Source organism: Meriones unguiculatus, chromosome 9, assembly GCF_030254825.1.
Source record: "Meriones unguiculatus strain TT.TT164.6M chromosome 9, Bangor_MerUng_6.1, whole genome shotgun sequence".
Taxonomy (NCBI): Eukaryota; Metazoa; Chordata; class Mammalia; order Rodentia; family Muridae; genus Meriones; species Meriones unguiculatus.
In genome coordinates, this window is record NC_083357.1 from 63,246,745 (window position 1) to 63,266,312 (window position 19,568).

The 19,568-nt window shown below is 46.8% G+C and overlaps 1 protein-coding gene across 1 annotated transcript in view; it reads right to left on the reverse strand.

Moving 5' to 3' along the window:
- The window catches only part of Ephx2 (epoxide hydrolase 2), a 40,233-nt gene that overhangs the window by 14,319 nt on the left and 6,346 nt on the right, over window positions 1-19,568 (reverse strand). Inside the window, exons 3-11 of the mRNA XM_021654550.2 lie at window positions 17,587-17,746; window positions 15,332-15,522; window positions 14,534-14,656; window positions 11,363-11,431; window positions 9,875-9,970; window positions 9,305-9,383; window positions 7,025-7,059; window positions 3,962-3,988; window positions 1,897-1,982 (exon numbers count right to left, since the gene is read on the reverse strand). Coding sequence (XP_021510225.1) covers window positions 1,897-1,982; window positions 3,962-3,988; window positions 7,025-7,059; window positions 9,305-9,383; window positions 9,875-9,970; window positions 11,363-11,431; window positions 14,534-14,656; window positions 15,332-15,522; window positions 17,587-17,746 — 866 coding nt within the window. The remainder of the gene's footprint in view (window positions 1-1,896; window positions 1,983-3,961; window positions 3,989-7,024; window positions 7,060-9,304; window positions 9,384-9,874; window positions 9,971-11,362; window positions 11,432-14,533; window positions 14,657-15,331; window positions 15,523-17,586; window positions 17,747-19,568) is intronic.

Consider the following 19,568-nt stretch of genomic DNA (forward strand, 5'->3'; position numbering starts at 1 on the left):
GAAACAGAAGCTGAAGTGAGGTCTCAGTCTGGCAGTGAGTGGAGGGCGGGATTAGGTTCCTGACCTGTGGGGGTTTCCCCCACTCTATTCTTTAAAAAACCTACCTGCCTTAGACACACACATACATATGTGGACACACACACACACACACACACACACACACACGCATACCCCTTTCGGGAAGTGCTGGAATCGATCACCACAGAACTAAGGGTTAGGGAGCCTGAGATGGAATGAGGGAGGAACTGGAGTCCAGGGCATTCTGGGATGTCTCACTCATGTCTGATGCTATTTGGGCAAAACCTCCTTTTGGCCAGTGAAATGTTTCTAATTTTTTTTTTCTGGGAAGAGATTAAATTGAATAAAATAACACATATGGCCTTCTCTAAGCTATAGAGCATGCTTATTTCCATTGGCTTGTTTTCAGCAGCATTGTAATTGCTTATACAGTAACTTTTTGGTAAATCTGATTCTTTAAGAATCAATCATATTTCCAGTTGAAATGAAAGAGGAGAAAGAGGGAAGGAAGGAGTGTGTGTGAGTGGGGGGGGGGTCAGGGAGAGGAGCAGTACAACATACACTTTAGAAGTGTTTGAGGAGGGATCAGGAGAGGTAGCTCAGTGGGTAAAAACACTTGACCAAATGAAGCCCTCTCTGGGTCTGCTCTTCAAAAACAAACACAAGGACCTGGGGATGTGAGTTCAAATTCTCAGCACCCATGTAAAAATCCAGGTATGGCTACAAGTGCCTACAGCCTCCTGCATTGTGGAAGCAGAGAGAGGCAGATCCTGAGAGAACTTCCCAGCCAGCCTAGTCAAAAAAGCCAGGGTTCAGGGAGAGATACCATCTCAAGGTAATAAACCAGAGAGACAGAGAAAAAGGCCTGATGGATTGTGCTGGCCTCCACACAAGGGCGCTGTATCCCATATACTGGCATGTATGCACAATATATATAAAAAAACATACACTGTACACACACACACACACAGAATAAAAATGTGTTTAAAAATAAATATGAATAAAATATATCTTAAAAAACGGAGTCATTTCTGTCTTTGATGTAATCCCACCATGTGAAGGGGGCTGAGGCTGACCAAATGAAGCCCTCCCTGGGTCTGCTCTTCAAAAACATCACCACGTAAACGGCGATGCAGCAGCTGGGGACACGGGCTGCCGTTGCCTCCATTCCTCGCACCTGCTGAGACAGAGGTGCTAACCGCAGCTTCCCAGCTCACTTGTGGGGGACCACGAGGTCCACTGCCCCTGCTCAGTTCTGGGTCACCCAGAAGCTCCCGACAGAACCTGGATAATAATGACTGTGGACACTGTGGCGGTGACCATGACAAGCCGTGGCAGCTGCACGACGCACAGCATTTCCGGATGTGGGCCTGGCTGGCTGCAAGTTCCAGCTGCAGCTTTGTGGTTGAAGGAACCAAGGCCTAGAGGTGACACAGTTTGTCACATGGTCGCTTCTCCCTCCCTCTCTCTCTCTTTCTCTGTAGCCCACGGTAACCTTGAACTCACCATCCCCCTGCTTCAGCCTCCTAAATGCTGGGATTTAAGCATTTAAGGCATGTGACACAATACCACTTAAAGGCCACATTTCTGACTTTTGATTCAGGGTGAACTCTCGCCTGCTGCTTAATGGCACGACTCTATAAACCCTCTATAGCCTCTTTATCCACTGCGCACGGAGTCAGCCCTGGGCTCTCACAAGACATTCTGGCTCCAAGTTACTCGCCTTGTTGTCAGTCATTGGGTTAGAGGCTGTTCCCAGGAGCTCAGTAAGTCCACCTTCCCTGTCACATACTTGTTTTCTAGAAGGTTTGCAGAGCAGAGGAGCCTGTAATTCTCAGGGTCCAGCCTGGAAAATCCTTCCCGCATCTGGATGCTTACCTCACTCGCTCGGGGTGGAAGAAAGCCATGCTCCACACCAGCACACCAGCCCAGTCATGGCCAATGAACACTGCTTGAGGGATTCCCTAGAGAAACAAGAAGAGACGCGCTGAGGATGGATTTCTGGAATGGGGAAGGAGGAGCCCAGTGAGGCTACCAGGAACGCCCAGAAACTCCTCTAAGGCACGCATCATTCTTACCCCACCTCTCACACATCCCCATCTTCCCTCCATCTCTGCAAACGACTAGGCTTTGAATGAATGTGCTTGGAAGACATTAGCCTGAGTTCTTTCTCTCTCTCCCTCCTCCCAAATCAATTTTTGTTTCACCCGCACTTGTCCCCTAAAAATGCTCCAAGGTCAATCACTCACTGCATGATTACAATTCTACCCTTACTCTTTTGAGGGCCTTTCTCCCTTAATTAGCCACAAGAAGTCCACCTTTCATCTCTTCTTCCCTTTCTGCCGCTGTTGCTAATGACAACAGCTCCCCTTGACTGAGCACCTACTATATCCAGGAGCTGTGGAGGTGTCGTATCCACATCTGGAGTCCTTCCAGCAGTCAGAACGCCTGTTATACAGCTGGGAAATGATCTGCCTGGTACCACACACGTGGCAAGTGATAGTCACAATTGTGACACAGGTCTCCCGGCACAGACTAAATCAGGCTCTCTTCTCTTCTCCATCATCCTGCCCAGTTGGCCATCTGAGGCCTTTCAGATGCCTTCAGCCTTTCCACCCCTCTGAAGGAGGATCACTGTCTCAGTCCCTGCCATGCTCGGTTCCTTCATAGCTACTATCAAGCTTCCCATGGTGGTCTATGCACAGTCACCTCCCTACTATGTAGCTTCACTAAGTCCCAGCAGGCTCTATCCTGCCTTCCTGTTTGAGGCCAGTACTCATCAGGAGTAGCCTTGTGTGGTTCCCTTAGCTCTCATCATTCTGATGGTTCTCAACAGCAGGCATTTCCTTCGCCATATTTTTCCTATAGTTTCAGTGAGCCTAGGGTTCCCAAGCTGATATTTCTAATTTTGATCTCCTTTGTTTATTACAACTCAGACCTTAGGGACTTTCTGCTTGAATGGACACTGTCCACGGGGAATACATCTGTCCCAGCTGCTTCAACTTCTACCCCTGGGGGCAGGTGCACAGCTGGCCCAGGTTCCTTTCTGTGTCCTACCATATCTGTCTGGGGATGGATACGTGACCATCCTGACCTGAAACCACGAGTCCCTCTTTCCAGTTGGAAATATACTCAGCCAGATAAAAGTTGTGCATTAAGGAGACCACAGAGTAAAGACTGGGCCATGCTCATTTAGACTCCATCACACACATACAGCATAGCCACACACACACAGGGGCACACACATGACACTTCAGACCCAATTCCCCTGAGTGGAGGCAGCCTTCGTCCTCTCCTGTTTCTGGCACAGTGCCTACTCTTGAACCAGCAGTCCGTCACCCCAGCTGTCTCTCGATCTTATATTCAGTTAGTAAACTAGACCCCTCTGCTCTGTGGCTCTCTATTCTCTCCCTCCATTGCTATTGGCCTAGAACATCTGTATTCTATTCCAGCCTAATGCTGTGAGGCAGAGGGCATGGCAGAGTAGTCTGGGGAATAGTACATACACTCTTCAGGTTACCATGGCCACTAGCTTTTATTCCTGTGGCCCAGCTTGACATTGCCAACAATGTCATCACCGAGTAAGGATCTGAAATTCGTCAGGAGCGACTCAAGTTTTAATGAGTTGTGAAATATTAGCTTTTAGATTATTTCCCCACATCTTTACCTGATGCTCATGGTTTCTCCCCCAAGGTAGGAAGCAAACAAGAGGGATTTACTTCCCCTTTCTTGAATGAAGAGCAAAACACCTACTCCATCTTCATTCTTGGATATATATTTTTAATTTTGGAACTCTCCCCTATCCACAACCACTGCCTGTCTCTCCTGCCTTAGTTCTCTCTGCTCATGGTCACTAACAGCCAACCCTCCTAAGGCATCCAGCTTGTCTTTTGTTAGCAAGATCCACACAGAATCCTCCAAAGAGCTCAAAGGAATGACTCACCAGCTTATCCAGGAATGTCACCATCTCCTAAAATAAAAAACGTGGGGGCACACAGATATGGCATTAGACAGGTAAGGTGGACAGAAACTTAGCCTCACACCTGCCACATACTCTCAGGGAAACTCCATTAAAACAAAGAAATAGGAGGTCAGTGGGGAAAGTTCTGTGATGAGAGCCTTACCCCTGCCCTGAACCACAGTGCTCCCCCTGTCTCCTGAGACCTTCACAGTCTCTGATAGGAACCCTGGGTTCTGGCCTGGGGAACCACACATGAACAACTTTACTTCATATTCTGCCATCAATTCTGGGAGCCCGCAGACCCCAAAAAATGGTAACAGCATGGGCCACACACCCTGCTAAAGTACAAGAAAGTACCTTTGTAGCTGCTCTTTTGCTGCTTTGTGGGTTCTTCTTTCTCCTACTCTTCTCCACCCTTTTCCCCCCACCCTTTCCATCCCCTAACACTAGATAAAAGAGAAAAAAAGGAGAGAGAGGAAAGGAAAGAGATCCCTGAACAAAGCCAGGGATCAGAAGGGGGTGATGTTATCATTAGACTACTTCCTGCTGACTAGGGGCATCAAGTTCCTGGGGACAAGTTTGACCTTCACCACCATCTAATTTCTTCTTGCTGTTTCTTCTTTGCGCACAACTACTTAACAAATTATGACCAACAACCAACAACTAACCAACAACCCACCCCGCCTCTTGGGGCCCTAGCATTTATATACCCTCTGAAAAGTCCCCAGAATTCCAAACGTCACACCATCACAGAAACTATCTGCAGCTGGCAAAATCGTGTCTTGGCTAGAGCATGAGGCAAATCAGTCAGCTGATTGTGGACAATCTGAAGCAGCCCCAAATCCTGACACTAGGGATTCAAATGGAAACATGTTCTTATAATATATATATATATATATATATATATATATATATATATATATTTTTTACAGAAGTCAAAGTTCTCAAATTCTCATTGTACACCTTTCCACATTCTAGTTCATCACAGAAGGTAGAGTGAGTTCAGTGTCTTCTTCAGACTCCACAAGCTCAAAATCATATTTGGGTCCTAAGAACCTTGTAAAACATGCAGCCCCAGCCATTCACTGCAACTTACACCTGAGAGTGTGAGCTGCAAAGGTCAAAGCCTTACACCAAAAGCCACACACAGCGGAGGGGCCGGCTGGGTGTAGACACACCCCCAAATACTACAGAACTTTAAAAGATATTATTGCTACCCGGCATTTTAAATTTGGAATCCCAAGGCTATCAACATACAGAAGGCTTTCGGGTAGAATAAAGGCTCCCATCCCAAAATAAAAATCACATAGGCATCTTGCAGGATTTTTACAGAAGCCAAAAGATGGCAGCAACCTAAGTGTTCATCAGTTGAAAATTAGGGACACACACACAAAGGAATACTAGTCAGACACAACAGGGTGAAATCGGCTTATTTGTAGCAACATGGGGAGCGTGATGCTGAAATGACACAAGCTCAGAGAAAGAGAGAAGTTTCAAGAGACCTACTGTACAGAAAAGTGACTATAAACTAGTGATGATAGACTCGTGCAGGATGTCAGGTAACTGTCATGTGCTGCCACCAAAAAATGATGACTATGTGAGGCGACACATCTGTCAGTTACCTAGACGTGACCGCTCCACAATGGATATTAAACACCTTGTTATGATGACAGAACACATTACCTGTCAATTGAAGATTAAAAAAAAACAACAACAACAAATGAAAGGAGAGCCCAGCTTTACAAAAACTAAGAGCTATTTGATGAACTGCCACACAAATTTAGTTGAGGGAAATGGCTTTACGGGATACCTAGAAAACTATGGTGAGAACGCATTATAGGCACCTGAAGACAAGCAGCGATAAGGGCCTTCACTGCATTTTCTCCCACCTTGTACTTGAAACCAATTTCAGCTTTTAAAACGCAACCTTACATTGAAGTTATCGTGTTGGCTTTTAAAAAGAGTGCTATAAACGTAAGTCACACGCCATATAATTAGCCCGTTTAAAGTCCACGCTTGAGTGGGTTTGGCATAATCAGAGCTGTGACACTGTTGTCACCATCCAGCATCAGAAAGCGTTCACGGCCCTGAAGGGAAGCTCTGTACCCAGCAGGCTTCCCTTTCCGTTCCCGTTCCCTTGTGTCTTGGCAGCCGTTAATCTAAGCTCCCTCTGGATTGCCTGTTTTCAGCATTTCATGTAATGGAGTTCCATGGTATGTGGCTTTTGTAAGTGGCTTCTGCTTAATTTTGTAGCTTCCGGATTCACTCTTGCGGGGACACACTCCACTGCTTCACTACTCTTCACGACTGAGTACCCTTCCAGGGCACAAATTATGGCGTAGTACCCTCCCACCCATCAACTGGTGGTGTGTGGGCTGTTTCCACTTGCAGCTACTAGGCATGGGGCTTCTTTGAACATCACCAGTTTTTCAGTTCTCTTGGGCTAGTTCCTGGTAGTGAGTGTACTATTGATACCTCAAAGACAGGAGGGGAGGGATTTTTCTCTTCATCTTGTTTGTTCTGGCCCTGGGACCCCCTGCAGGTGTGAGGGTTTTGTTTTTGTTTTTTTGGAGGAACCCAGCACACCCATCCTGAGAACAGATTCTGACTGAAATAAGTGGGAGGCCGGGTGAGTGGATGGCGATGAGGTGGGAGAAGCACCTCCAGTGACTTTCTGGGAGATCTGAACAAGACAGGGAATAGGAGAGTCACAGCTGGGAAACTGAGGCAGAAGAACAGCTCCGCCTGGAAGTTTACACCCAACACTGGTGGCTGGTGATGCTCAGGGCAGGGAGGGAAGAGTGGAGGACGGAAGACTTCAACTCTGGACCTACCCCTTGTCACCCAGGAGCAGCAGCCTCAGGCTGCAACATGCTCTGCTTCGCAAGGGCTGGCTGTCACTTACAACTCTCACCTCCTTGTCCGGTGAGAATCAACACCCAAATGCTGGGCCCTGTGCTCTCTCAAGGTTTAAATGGACACCCACGTTTCTGGCTTATGTTGAAGAGAAACGACAGGGCAGATGTCACGGGAGAGGCTTCTTACCTTGCACAACACTTCCATGGCATATTCTTCTATTTCTGCAATTAGAAATGAATGACTGAGTGGATAAAAAAAATAAGTAAATAAATGCCAGGCATGTTGGTACACGCCTTCAATCCCCAGCATCTAGGAGGCAGAGATAGGCAGATCTCTGCAAATTCAAGACTATCCCGGTCTACATAATGAGACCCTCACACAGAGAAAGGGAGGAGGGGGGAAAGGAAGAGGAAGAGAGACGTGCAGAGAAAGAGAATGTGATTTTAACTTTATAAATAAGAAGTCCCCTTTATTTAAAAAAAAAAACTTTTCACTATGTTGATTCTGTTTACTTTTTAAGTCTATTTTCAGTTGGGTTTTGAATATAAGATAAAAGTCCAATTTGATTTTGTTTGGGCTTGTTTTTTGTTTTTGTTTCTGTCATGTATTGAAGAGCCAGCTCCTCCTTGAGGTGTGTTCCTGGGACCCATCAAAGGCCAGTTAACTCTGTGTGTGTTTTACTTCTGAGCTCTCTCATCTGCTCCACTTTTCATACTGCTATCGTAGTCTTCATACTGGTACCATACCACTTAACTACTGAGAACCTGGAATAACATTTGAAATCACAACATTTAATTTCAAATCCCTACAGCTTTGTGCTTTTTCTCAAAACGCGTCCAACTTTTTGTGGGTACGTGTTGTGCTTCATGAATTATAGAATTTCTCTATTTCTGTCTAAAAATATGCCATTGAGCACTCTGGAGGGAGGGCAAGGAAGCAAATTTGAAGCCAAGATGAAGAGTAAACCCTCAGGGGGAAAAGAAACTGTTGCAGTTTTGATAAGGGCTACATGATACCTGAAGAAGATTGCTTTGGGGAGTAAGGATTTTTTTTTAAAAACCAATAATAGCCATTCCAGTGAGCACAAAAAAAAAAAAAAAAAAAAAAAAAGAAGTGTAAAAAAAAATAACCAAATGACAACAACAACAAAAACAAATGGTGGAAATATAAGAAAAGTAACAAAATCATTCAGTAACAGTTCTAATCCTTCACTTCCCATCAATTCTATTAAGAATGTTGCTCCGTCACTATATCACGCTTCCCAGCAGACTGTCCTTAGGTAAATACAATGCAAATGTTCTCTAACTGAAACTGGAAATCTGACTTCCCTGGGCTCTGAAGAGGAAAGCTTCCCTTTAGTCTAAAGCTCAGTTTCGTGTCATTCGGAAGGCAGGAGGCACTGAGCAGACACTGCCACAGTTAAGGAACAACCTACCACACCCTCCAGCATGACATGTCAAGGAGGTCCTGTGAGTGGACAAAGCCCCAGTCTGGGTCAGCAGGTTTCAGACATGAGCCAGATGTGACAGCTGTGATCATTGTGTAAGGGAGTGGGAAGCAGTTTAGAGAGCCCAGCTGTCAACAGTATCACTGCCCTTTGGAGGAGCTGTGTTAATGCCTGGCTGTATCATGCTCCTGTTTCCACACCTGGGCACTGGGGAACCATTGGACTAAGAACTCACTAGAACCTGAGACAAATGAAGAGTGAAGAGCTCTTCCTATCTGGAAAATGCTCATAAACATGCAAATGGCCTCAGGATTGAGAGGCTATTTAATGCTTACTCTTGGGTCTGTAGCCACAGGGCTTAGATCTGACCTACAATTGTTGCAGAATCCAGCAGTTCTAAAGGCAGGCAGGCACAGGTGTGTGTGTGCGTGTGTGCCCATATTTAGAGCAGTGTTAATCAAAGTAGCCAAAAGATGGGGGCCACTGAGTGGTTTTTGGTGAAGGAATGTTGTAGTGGTTTGAACACTGAAAACATTCATCCTGAAAGAGACACTGCAATCCAACAAAGATAAACACAGAGGCAAGATACTAGGTGAGATCAGCCAGTCATAAAAGGTTAGCTATTGTATGAGCCTACTGGCATGAGGCAGCAAGAGCAGCCACCTTCACAGAGAGTATGCAGACTAGGTGTGGCCAAGGGCACAGGGTAGGGAAAGCTAAGGAGTTAAATTCAGTCTTTCAGCTACGTATATAAAAACCTCTCTAGAAACAGATCCTATAGGATGTATCCAACATTCTGCACCCCTGATGACCAGCAGATGACCTTCTGGTACAAGCCAGTGGGCCTCCTGCATCACTCAGAGTGTACAAAGGAGGAGCAACCCAGGCCCACAGATACGGGACACTATGGGTGGGAAAGGATCAGGGCTTCATCAGATGTCCTCAAGCTGTACAGGGCAAGCTCAAGGGGGCTGGAGAGAAAGAAGCCATACAGGACACCTACAGGTCCGCCAACTCACCGGGAGGAGAAGACGACTCTCCATAGCCTTTCATGTCTAAAGCTATAACCCGAAAGCCCGCCTGGGCCAGAGCAGGGATCTGAAAACAAAACAGTTCAAGGGCATGGCGGTATGTCTCCCCCGTCCCTAGCCATGTTCCTTTTTGTATCCCGTCCTCCCGTTGTCTTGTAAATGGCTTCACCTAGAGTACCACAAGGCACTCGTTGGTCTCATTCCCGTGGAGATAGAAGGGGTCCATCTCATAAGACTGCCATGGACAGTGGCGAGGGTTGTACCGTGCATAAAAACACACTCAACAGAACATCTTGTTTGGCAAAACCTTTGTGCATCTCTGTGCTCATTACTACGATTTCCCAGCAAGAGTTGCAGAATGCCCTCGAGGACCTCCTTCTAATCTGTGCAGGGTGTCTTCAGGATCAGTACAGCCCCAAGGTACTTCCTACGCCCAGGACTTGTGGTCCCAGTTTGGAGGTGATTTGTCCATAAGGTCTCAGGCTGGTCCACACCATCTAAATGCCCCCCCCTCTTGTCACCCTTGTTTTGGGGAGCACTTTCATCAGTTTCCCTTACCTGGTACCTCCAAGAAAACCAGCTCTCAGGAAACCCATGGCAGAGGCATATGGCAGGGCCAGAGCCCATCTCCACAAAATGCAGGCGGATCCCCGGCTGTGGAAGAGAGAGGGCTGTGACAGTGTTCTTGGTGCCAGGGCGGGCAGAACTGGGTTCCTTGATGGCATTCCATAGCCATTGCAGGGCATAACCAGACCTTGTCTGACCCAACCGCCTTGGCTCAAGACCCAAAGGCTAGGTAACAATGGTTGGGAACTGCCAGTAGCCAGCGTGGGTAACACCCCAGGTGGTTTTCATTACGATGTGAAAAGATTATACAGTTGGGAGCAAACAGAATGAAAACGATTTAGCTTCTTCTCCAAAGTGACTTGGTACTGGGAACGTCTCATGATTTTCAACTCGGAGCTGATTTTGTAGAAAATAAATGGTGATGTGTAGAATCGTATGCCTGTTTTGTGAAAAAACTGTTTACTTTGTATGTGTGTGTGTCTGTGTGATGTATTTGAGGGTATATGTGCATGTATGCATTAGTGACAGCCAGAGGTCAACTTTGGGTATCAGTCTGTGCTGGGCTGAGTGAGAATAACCCTATGTGTTAAACACAGGCCCATGTGTTTGACTAATTGGTTTCCAGCAGGCGGAACTGCTTGGGAAGGATTAGGAGGTGTGGCCTTATGGATGGGTCTGTGCTCTTCTAGGCGTGCTTTCTCCATCTCCTGCTTGGGGATCAAGATGTGAGCTCTCACCTGATGTTCCAGCCACTGGCTGCCATGCCTTTGCCCAACTATCATAAACTCTAATCCTCTGAAATCGTAAGCCCTATTAAAACTCTTTATTCCATAAGTTGCCTAGACCATGGTATTTTATTACAGCAACAGAAAAGGAATTAAGACACATCCCCTAAGAGCTGTCAATTTAATTAATTAGTTATTAGTTATTAATTAGTTAATAGATAGAACTTCTCACTGGCCTGGAACTCACAAAGTAAGCCATTCTTGCTGGTCAGCAAGCCCCAGAGATCTATTTGTTTCTGCCTCCCAATTGTGATTGTAAACACACACCACCATACCTAGCTTTATTTTTCACATGGAGTGCAGGCCCTCAGGCTCACAGTGAGTGGTTTACTGGCCGAGCTGTCTCCACTCCTTAGCTGTTTGCCATTTAAATATGATTGTTTGTATAGACCTTTTGGGTGGCTCTATTGGCAAGACAACCCATTAAGCTTTCTAATATCTGCATTATCCCTTCTTCCTAGCATATGCTGGCGTTTCCAGACATGCCTCGTCCTGCTAACAGTTGATGTAGTCACATGACTGGGTCCTAGCCCATCACAAGAAATATATGCTCCGCCAAGGGCTCTAGTCACTCACCATGCTTTGTTCCCTTTTGTTTTCCTGTCTGCACCTTTGTGCACTGACAACTCAATGGCCCTTGTTATTTCACATATCATTCTATGTCCTGTGGTCAGAGGGAACTTGGCTGACTTACCTTCACTGTCACATAGCCATGGCTGACGTCATTTGGATTGCAGGGGATTGGCAGAGGGGCCTCAGGGAACTGAAAGCATGATGGGTACAGTGAAAGACAAATGTGAGACCCCAGACATGACCTTTGCCACCCCTTCTCAGTGAGTCCTCATGGATCACGCCCCTCCAGTTCAGGCACGGCTGGACTCCATCAGCTGTCTCGGTCCAATGGAGTCCTGTGACTGAGTTCTGGCCAATGGAATGCAGACAGGAGTGCACAGGTCCCTGGTCAAGCCAAAAAAAGACCCCAAACCAAAAGATCCCACACATGACTCTCTACCGTTGCTAATCTCCCATCTTTCAGCTGGAAGTCCTATGTGATTTTGGAAGCCCTCAGTGGATGACAGTAGGTTGTCTGTCATCCCAAGTCCCTGAATGACTGACAGTGTTCCACAAAGGCCCTGGGGCTGCCAACATTATATGAATGAGCAAAGCACACGACCTGTACTTCTCTGTGATTTCAGACCATCTTCCACAGAAGTCCGCAGATGGCCACCCGACTCAGGCCAGGCGTGGCTACTGCCTCTCTGTGAGGCCTCTGTAGGAAGGGGTCTCCCTTCAGTCAGCTGCAGTCCTACAGTCTGTGCCTTTCAATCTTCTGCAGCCCGACTCTGTGCTTGTCGTCTTAGACTGTCCGAGTTCTTACCATAGAGTTCCACAGGCTGCATGCTTTCAACCACAGACAGCTAGTTCCTCAGTCTGGGAGGACAAAAGTCCGAGAGGAAGGTGTTGGCAGAGCCAGTTTCTCCTGAGACCCTGCTCTATGTTTATAGATCGCCATTTCCCTCTGTGTCCTTATGTGTCCCTCTGTGTGCCTATGGCATAGTTTCTACTTCCTACATGGAGACCAGTCACATTAGGCTGTGGTTCCCCCTTCCTGTCTCCTATGTCCTTAATCACCTATTCCAAGGCCCTGTAGTCAATCTGGTCATCGCCATTTTAGTATGTGAGTTTCAGAGAGCCCAGCCCTTAACAGCCTATATCTTGGCCCTTGTCCTTGTCTGAGGCTTCTCCTGACTTGTCTTTAAAGGGAAAACATCTAGGTGAGGAGGAAAGTTCCGGAACACTCTCTTCTTTACCTTACTGGCGTCAGTTCCCCAAGTATCAATATCAGAGGCTGTGCTGCTGCACACACACAGGTCTCCTACTGCCTGAGCCTTGACTGTGCAGGCTACCCATTCTTCACTGCTACATCCGCCATCTCTAGTTCAGATGGGGCCACCTAAGAAAGCTGCCCGTCGTGACTCTGCTGCCTACCCTCTAAAATGGGGGCACAGGTTCTGAAATTTATTCCCCCTTTAAAGACAGAAGAGGCTTCCCAGATCAGAAAGTGGGTCCCACCCAGGTCATGCCACAACACGGAGGAACCTTCAGGACATCATATCAAGTAAAACAAACAGTGTGTAATTCCACTCATATGAGGCAAGAAGTCAGATTCGCAGAGACAGAAAGTAGAGTGTAGGTTGGGGGACAGTGTGAGTCATTATTTAATGGGGACAAGGTTTTGGCTTTTTTTTTTTTTAATGGAAGACCCTGGAGGAGGATGGAGTTGACTCCAAAGTGTTCTGAATGTACCTAATACCACAGAACTGCTCAGTTGATAATGACCAAGATGGTAAGCTTTCTGTTAAGTGTATCTTACCCCAACTTTAAAGTACTGGAGACGAGGACATGATAGTGATCCTCTCCTGCAGCTTCCTGTGGTGCACAGTACGCTGGGAAATTGTCAGATACTGTTTGAGCTCACTGAGACGCTGGCTCTGGAAGCAGGGTTGCCCCAACCCCATTTCAGACACAAGCATGTTTGTCTCTAAGTGTCCTCCAAGGCGCCTCATCTGGGGTTGGGCTGTGTCCCTGATTCTGTGACATGGAGGGCAAAGAAGTGCAAAACAGCCCAAAAGCAAAAGCCCCACGTCCTTCAACAGTGAGAAAGTGAACCGCTTCCAACACAGGGTTACTATTGTGTACGCCATGATGTAACAGTGCCTGCTGTGGGAGGCTCAGCCAGGGAGAGAAAGCTCAGCAGAGAACTCCAGCCCACATCCTCATCTTCCCCAGCTGCTCTCTGCTGGGTGATTATGAGCACCTGATTTGATGGTGTCACCTTCCTGCCATTTGTTCTTTCACTGGGAAGCCTCACCTCAAGGGACACTCTGTACACCAGAAGATTTCTTTCTGCCAGAAGTTTTGAGCACCCAATTTGGTGATGTTTAAAATCTATGTATCTATCTATGTATCTATCTACTATCTATCATCTATCTATCTATCTATCTATCTATCTATCTATCTTATCTATCTATCTAACTATTATCTATCTAATCTATCATCTGTTTGTCTCTTGCTACTTATCCTTTTACTTTGGCTTGCTACATATTTAACAAACTCACTCATTCCAAACCCAAAGTATAGTCCTTCTCTGGACCATAGAGCACACTTCCCCATACCCATGGGAAGAAAGGAAGGGTGTAGGGCAGGTGTTTAGGAAGAGGAGACAAACTTAGCAACAAAGAGAGCGGATGCTTGGATTCAAGTTGCCCTCGGTTTTCCCTCTGCTTCTAAGAGTTCTGGGGCTAGAGGGAACAAGCCGAGCGTGGGCAAGACACTTCAGGTCGTGTGGTTGTTTATTCTACATATTTTAATTTAAAGATGTAAGCTGTTGCGTTATAAACTGAATTGTGTCTTTCCCTGAAATGCATACGATGAATTTCTAAATCCTGGCCTCTCCAAATATGAGTGTATTGACTGGCTAGACTCTGGCTAGAGCTCCAAAGATCTATCTGTCTCTGTGTCCCCAGTGCTTGGATTACACACATGTGCCACAGGAGTGCCAGAGATCCTGCTTATGTGGCAGACACTTGCCAACTGATCTAGCTTCCAGCCCTTCCATGCCTTTCTCCTGTCTTAGTGTCCTGACTTGCCAAAGGTTGGCTTAAACTCTCACTTACTGGCTGCACAGAAGGAAATGGATGGATGTTGGTCAGGGGTGTGGATTTCCTGAATCATGGGCAATGGACTCTCTTTTCCCCAGAATCACCCACAGAGCAGGGCACACCTTGGTCTCCTTGCCACCTTCTCTTCACACACTGCAGAGGTGTGACAAGAAGCCAAACTCTCTGCCCAGACCTGAAGTTACCTGTGTTCCTGTGACCTTCTCCAGTTCTCTCAGAGCCGAGTCTGTGTTGCGGACCAGAATGGTGACCATCCCCATGTCACGGGCTGGCTTCAGATTACTCCCAAAGTCATCCAGGAAAACCACCTGGACCCGAACAATAGGGGTGTCAGCCAGAGGAAGCGTCTTGTGAGAGGAGATTCTCAAAAGGAAACACAGGAGAACAGGACCAGGGGCAGATCTATGGTGAGGAAATGAAGAGCACGGATTCTTGGGGATGGAGAGGGGTCTATTTCTGTCCTGAGCATCTTGTGATGAGACGGTCCAGCAGAAGGAAGGGACAGTGCATGAAGGAAAGGGACCTCAGTCCAGTTACCCTTTAAGATAAGAGTAGATCATAATACAGTGTCTCAGCAAAGTGACGCCCAGGACACTTCATTCAGAGACAGGATTCAGGTGGGACGTGATGCTTGGACAGGGATTGGTTAGGGAGGCTGTGGCAGAAGGAGACCCACAGCTGACCACCCTTTGGTGGGCTGACTCTCACTAGCTTTGTGTTCTTGGCAGAGTCTCCCAGGGTCTCTGTTTCTTCATGAGTAAACTTGGGTAGCTGCTCTAACAGAATCTGATGAAACGTACAGCCACACACCAATGGAACATTCTAGACAGAGCTACAGGTCAAGAACATCCCTCCTAACACGGGAAGAATGGGCTAGGACCGTGATGCCAGGCCCCAAGTTCACCCCAGTCTGTAAATCAATCATTCTCTTGTTGTAAGACTTCTGGGACACCCTTTTCCCCAGAAAAGGAGTGTCTACTGACCTCATTGGGTTCTGCCTTCAGGGTGTCCAGTACAAACTTGTACATCTGTCGCTCAGGCTTGATCATGCCGACCTGACAGGACTCTATCAGGAAGTCAAAGTGTTGGCTCAGCTCACACATCATCTGGGCCAGGCTGCCCCTCTCGTCACTGTCATCCAGCCAGTTGTTGGTGACGATGCACGTCGTGAATCCTGAGCAGGAAGTTACCAGAGAGTGGGTCAGCTCAGGCTCAGAAAGAGCTCTGTCCAGCAATACTCTGGGTGCCTGAAAGGGGCCCCTGAGGTTGGGGAGGTCCCTACTGTGGATCCTGCTCACTTACTCCAATCCATACACACAGATTTCATTAGAGAGATTGAGAAAGAATCATCCTTACCCATGAGCGCCTCCTGGCACAGTCCTGAGAGCAAGCAAAGCATGAAGCTCTCTGAAGAGCGGTCTCCATTCCTTACCACTTGAACATCAGCATTTTGACACTACTGCCCCATTTTACAAGGGTGTCTTAAGTTTCATCAGCTCATGTGGTTTTCTCCACTTCTGTGGCAGGCAGGGAAGATCTACCTATCTTATATTGACAGATGACCATGGCACACACTGCTCAGAGCCCACAGTGAAGTTCAGTGGGCCTATGTAGTCTATATTATAACTCTGCCTGTGCTTAAGGACTGCGAGGGTCTCTGTGACCAGGGTGGGAAGAGTATTGTGAGGAAAGAAGGAAATCAGGTTCAATACGATTCAGTAGCCCATGTTGGTTCTAGAGTCTGACACCAAGCCATTTGTTTAGGCATATTTAAGCACAGCACCATTTTGGAAAAAAAGTTTCCTGATGATAATTAACTCAATCCTGTGTGTACAACAAAGTTTAAGACATGTTTCCATAGAAACGCTGTACAAAGTACATATGACCTCTTCCATATAAAATGACTATTGACTCAGTTCTATTGACTCAGAACAATGGGAGAATGACTGAGATAAACATAACACTTTAGGGGATTCAAATGTGGCCTAATCCTACAGAAAGCACAAGACACCAGACTATTAACTATATTCACTCCCAGCTTCCCTGGCAGAAAACAGGTATACATCTTCTTCCTTTGAAGAGACAACCTTACCTGTTTAACATTTCTGGTTTTTCTAGTGCTTATCTGTGAGTACAAGGACCTCACGCCCTCTAAAAATAAACACTTGCCTTGACCATCAGAAATGGCATTCCCATTTCAAAACTGGAGAAATCCAAATCGAGACAGCATCATCTCCTGGTTCTATCTACCCAGTGAGCCACAGTAAGAAACAGGAGATACTGGAAACAAGACACAGATGAGCTGACGACGAGGGAAGAGCTATGGACATGGGACAGGCTGTGGCTTGACTATGTCTCCTAAAAGCTTGTGCTGGAAATTTAATTCCTACTGTCGTAATGTTAGTGGGCAGAGGTCTAACAAAATGACCAGACCATCAAAGCTCTGTCTTCGTGAAGGACGTCAATGCTTATTGTAGAATAACTGGGGCCGCAGGCTGGATATCTTGTCTCTCCAGCATTCACACATTCTACCCTTCCCTTTTCCAACATGGTGGGATATAGCATGAAGACCCTCACCAACATAGGCCTCCTGACCTTGTACTTCCCAGCCTCCAGAAGTATAGGAAGCAGTATCTGCCCTTCGTAAACCTTCTAGTCTCAGGTCTTTTGTTACAGCAGCACATATGGACTGAGGCAGATGCCTGGACCACAGTGACGTAAGTCTGATGGGGATGGTTTCATTGATACTTATGAAGAAGAGGCAGACACTAAAATAAAATACCTAGCAACAAATGGATATGACCTCATACCTTAGACCACTTGACATCCTCTCTACTCACACCAGCTCATCATGCCACTCTGACACCCTAAGACTGACACTCTGACACTCAAAACTGGAAAAATCAGAGTTGCTTAAGAGCCATGCTTTAAAATCTGTAACAAAAATTTGGTAACTTAAGTAATTATTGAAACTAAGTAGTACCAACAAAAGGGCAGACTTTTGTTCATAAAGCAGTTACTGGTGACTGCCTTATTATAAAAAAAAAAATTATGTCATTTCCTTAGGGATCCTAATGGTGGAGAGTTGTCTAATGTAGTGAACTTGGCTCTGGTGGTTTGCTTTAAGAGTGTGTCAGACCTGTGACCTTGAAACACGCTTAATTGTATTCTGACCTCAGTTTCCCAATGGGGCTCTGGTGGAGCTGAGCCACGGGACGGGCAGGATGGAGACGTTTACCTTTCTTTTTGAGAGCAAGAGCTGCCTGGAGCATGGGCCGGTTGATGCTCCTTTTCGCCATGGCTTGGCTGAATATCTGACTTATGGAGAAATTCTCAGGGAGACTGGCTCCACAGGCTTCGGAGCGCTTCCTGTAGCTTTCATCCACGATCGGTGCCCACTGTAGAGCAAACAGATGTGGGAGGGCAGCGGGGTCAGTGGTTGCAACCTTGGAGAAGGTTCGGCAGCCCCACTAAGTTCAGATGGGTGTCTTCCAACCCCGGGAACGCGGTCCCTGGGAGAAACGGATGAAAGTGCTCTGAGCTGCAATACAATAACAGCAGCTGGGTATCTAGGCAGTAGTTTAAATTCCTTTCCCGCAATTCTGAAGTGTGTGAAGGCCAAAGTCAAGATGCAGACAGAATGGGGTCTGTTTCACAGAGGATGCCGCTCACTTTTCTCCAAGGAGAAAGGTCTAGCTAATTCTCTATAGTCCCTTCTCCAAAGACTCTAACCTCGTTCTGAAGGGCTGTACTCTCCTGACTTACTTACTTTCTGAAGGCTCCACAGCCTAAGGCCATAGGCCAGAATCTTAACATACACATTGGGGAAATGGTCACAGACATTAAGATAACAGCCAGACTTCAAAGAGAAACTACACAAATGATTACCGCTATGGGCTGAATGATAAGGTCCTCTCAAAACTGGAACGTTGAAGTCCTCATCCCCTGCACCTCAGAATATGACTTTTGGAGAGAAGGACTTTATAGATGAGATTCAGGTAAAATGAGGCCATTAGGATGAATTCTAATTCAGTAATATGGGCATCCTCAGGGGACAAGATCAGAACATAGCCTGGTGCTACGATTAAACAGGGATGCCATCCTCCAAGTTTGATCCAAATGGCTGCACTGTTGTTGGAGGGTGGAGCCTTTGGAAGACATAGAGGGTGGAAGATGCTTAGGTCCTTGGGAGTGCGTGCTCAGAGGGGACTGTGGGATGTTAGCTTCCTATCCTCTCTCTTCTTCTAACTGGTCCATAGCATAAGTTGTGCTGTCCATACCAGATGCCCAACACTATGGAGCTGTCCAATCTTGGACTGGGCTCTTATCTGTGAGCTACATTAATATTTCCCCTTTATAAGTTAATTGCCTTAGACATTTTATTCTAGCAACCTAAAGCTAACACACACACACACACACACACAGAGGGAAAGCCATGTAACGATCCAGTGAGAAACTGGCTGTCTGTAAAAAGAAACCAATCTTTCTGACACTCCAATCTAGAACTTTCCGTTTCTGTTTGAGCTATCCAGTCTGCGGCGCTTTACCATGGCAGCTTACGATGGACTAAATGTCTGCATCCCACTGGAAATGCATACGCTGAAGCCCTAACCCTCAGGGTATATTCTCTGGAGGTGGGGGCTTTCAGAGGTGACCGAGTCATGAGTGGAGTCTCCACCGTGCATGGAGCTAGTGCCTGTATAAAAAGACATGGGGGCTTGTTTTTTTTTCTCCTCTATGGCTACAGCAAGAAGAGAGCTGACTGGAATCCAGGAAGAGCACCCTCCTCAGATGCCTTGGGTTCTCTGACCTCCCGAACAGTGAGAAATGAACACCTGATATTTGAGCCACCCAGTCTTCTGTAGCATAATTACATTAGCAGCTATGACAGCCGTGACAGAGTCCTAGCAAGCTCACTACAGAACGGATCACCGCACATACGTCCCACAGCAACACTATGCGTGAGTATCTCAAACTCACAGCTACCCAGAATCCCCTCAGCCTCAGGACAGGTGCACAGAGTGGAGTGCATCCGTGCAGTGGAGCCCTGGCACAAGGCTGAGCAGAAGACGCCCAGCAGCCAAGTTCCGCTTGCACAAATGCTAACAGAGGCAGGAATGGTGAGGGTTAGGAATGAACCAGCAGTCGCTCATGGGAAGGGCGATGAGAGAGGATCCCACCACGCTCAGCATGTTTTCTGATCTGGTGCTAAAGACACGA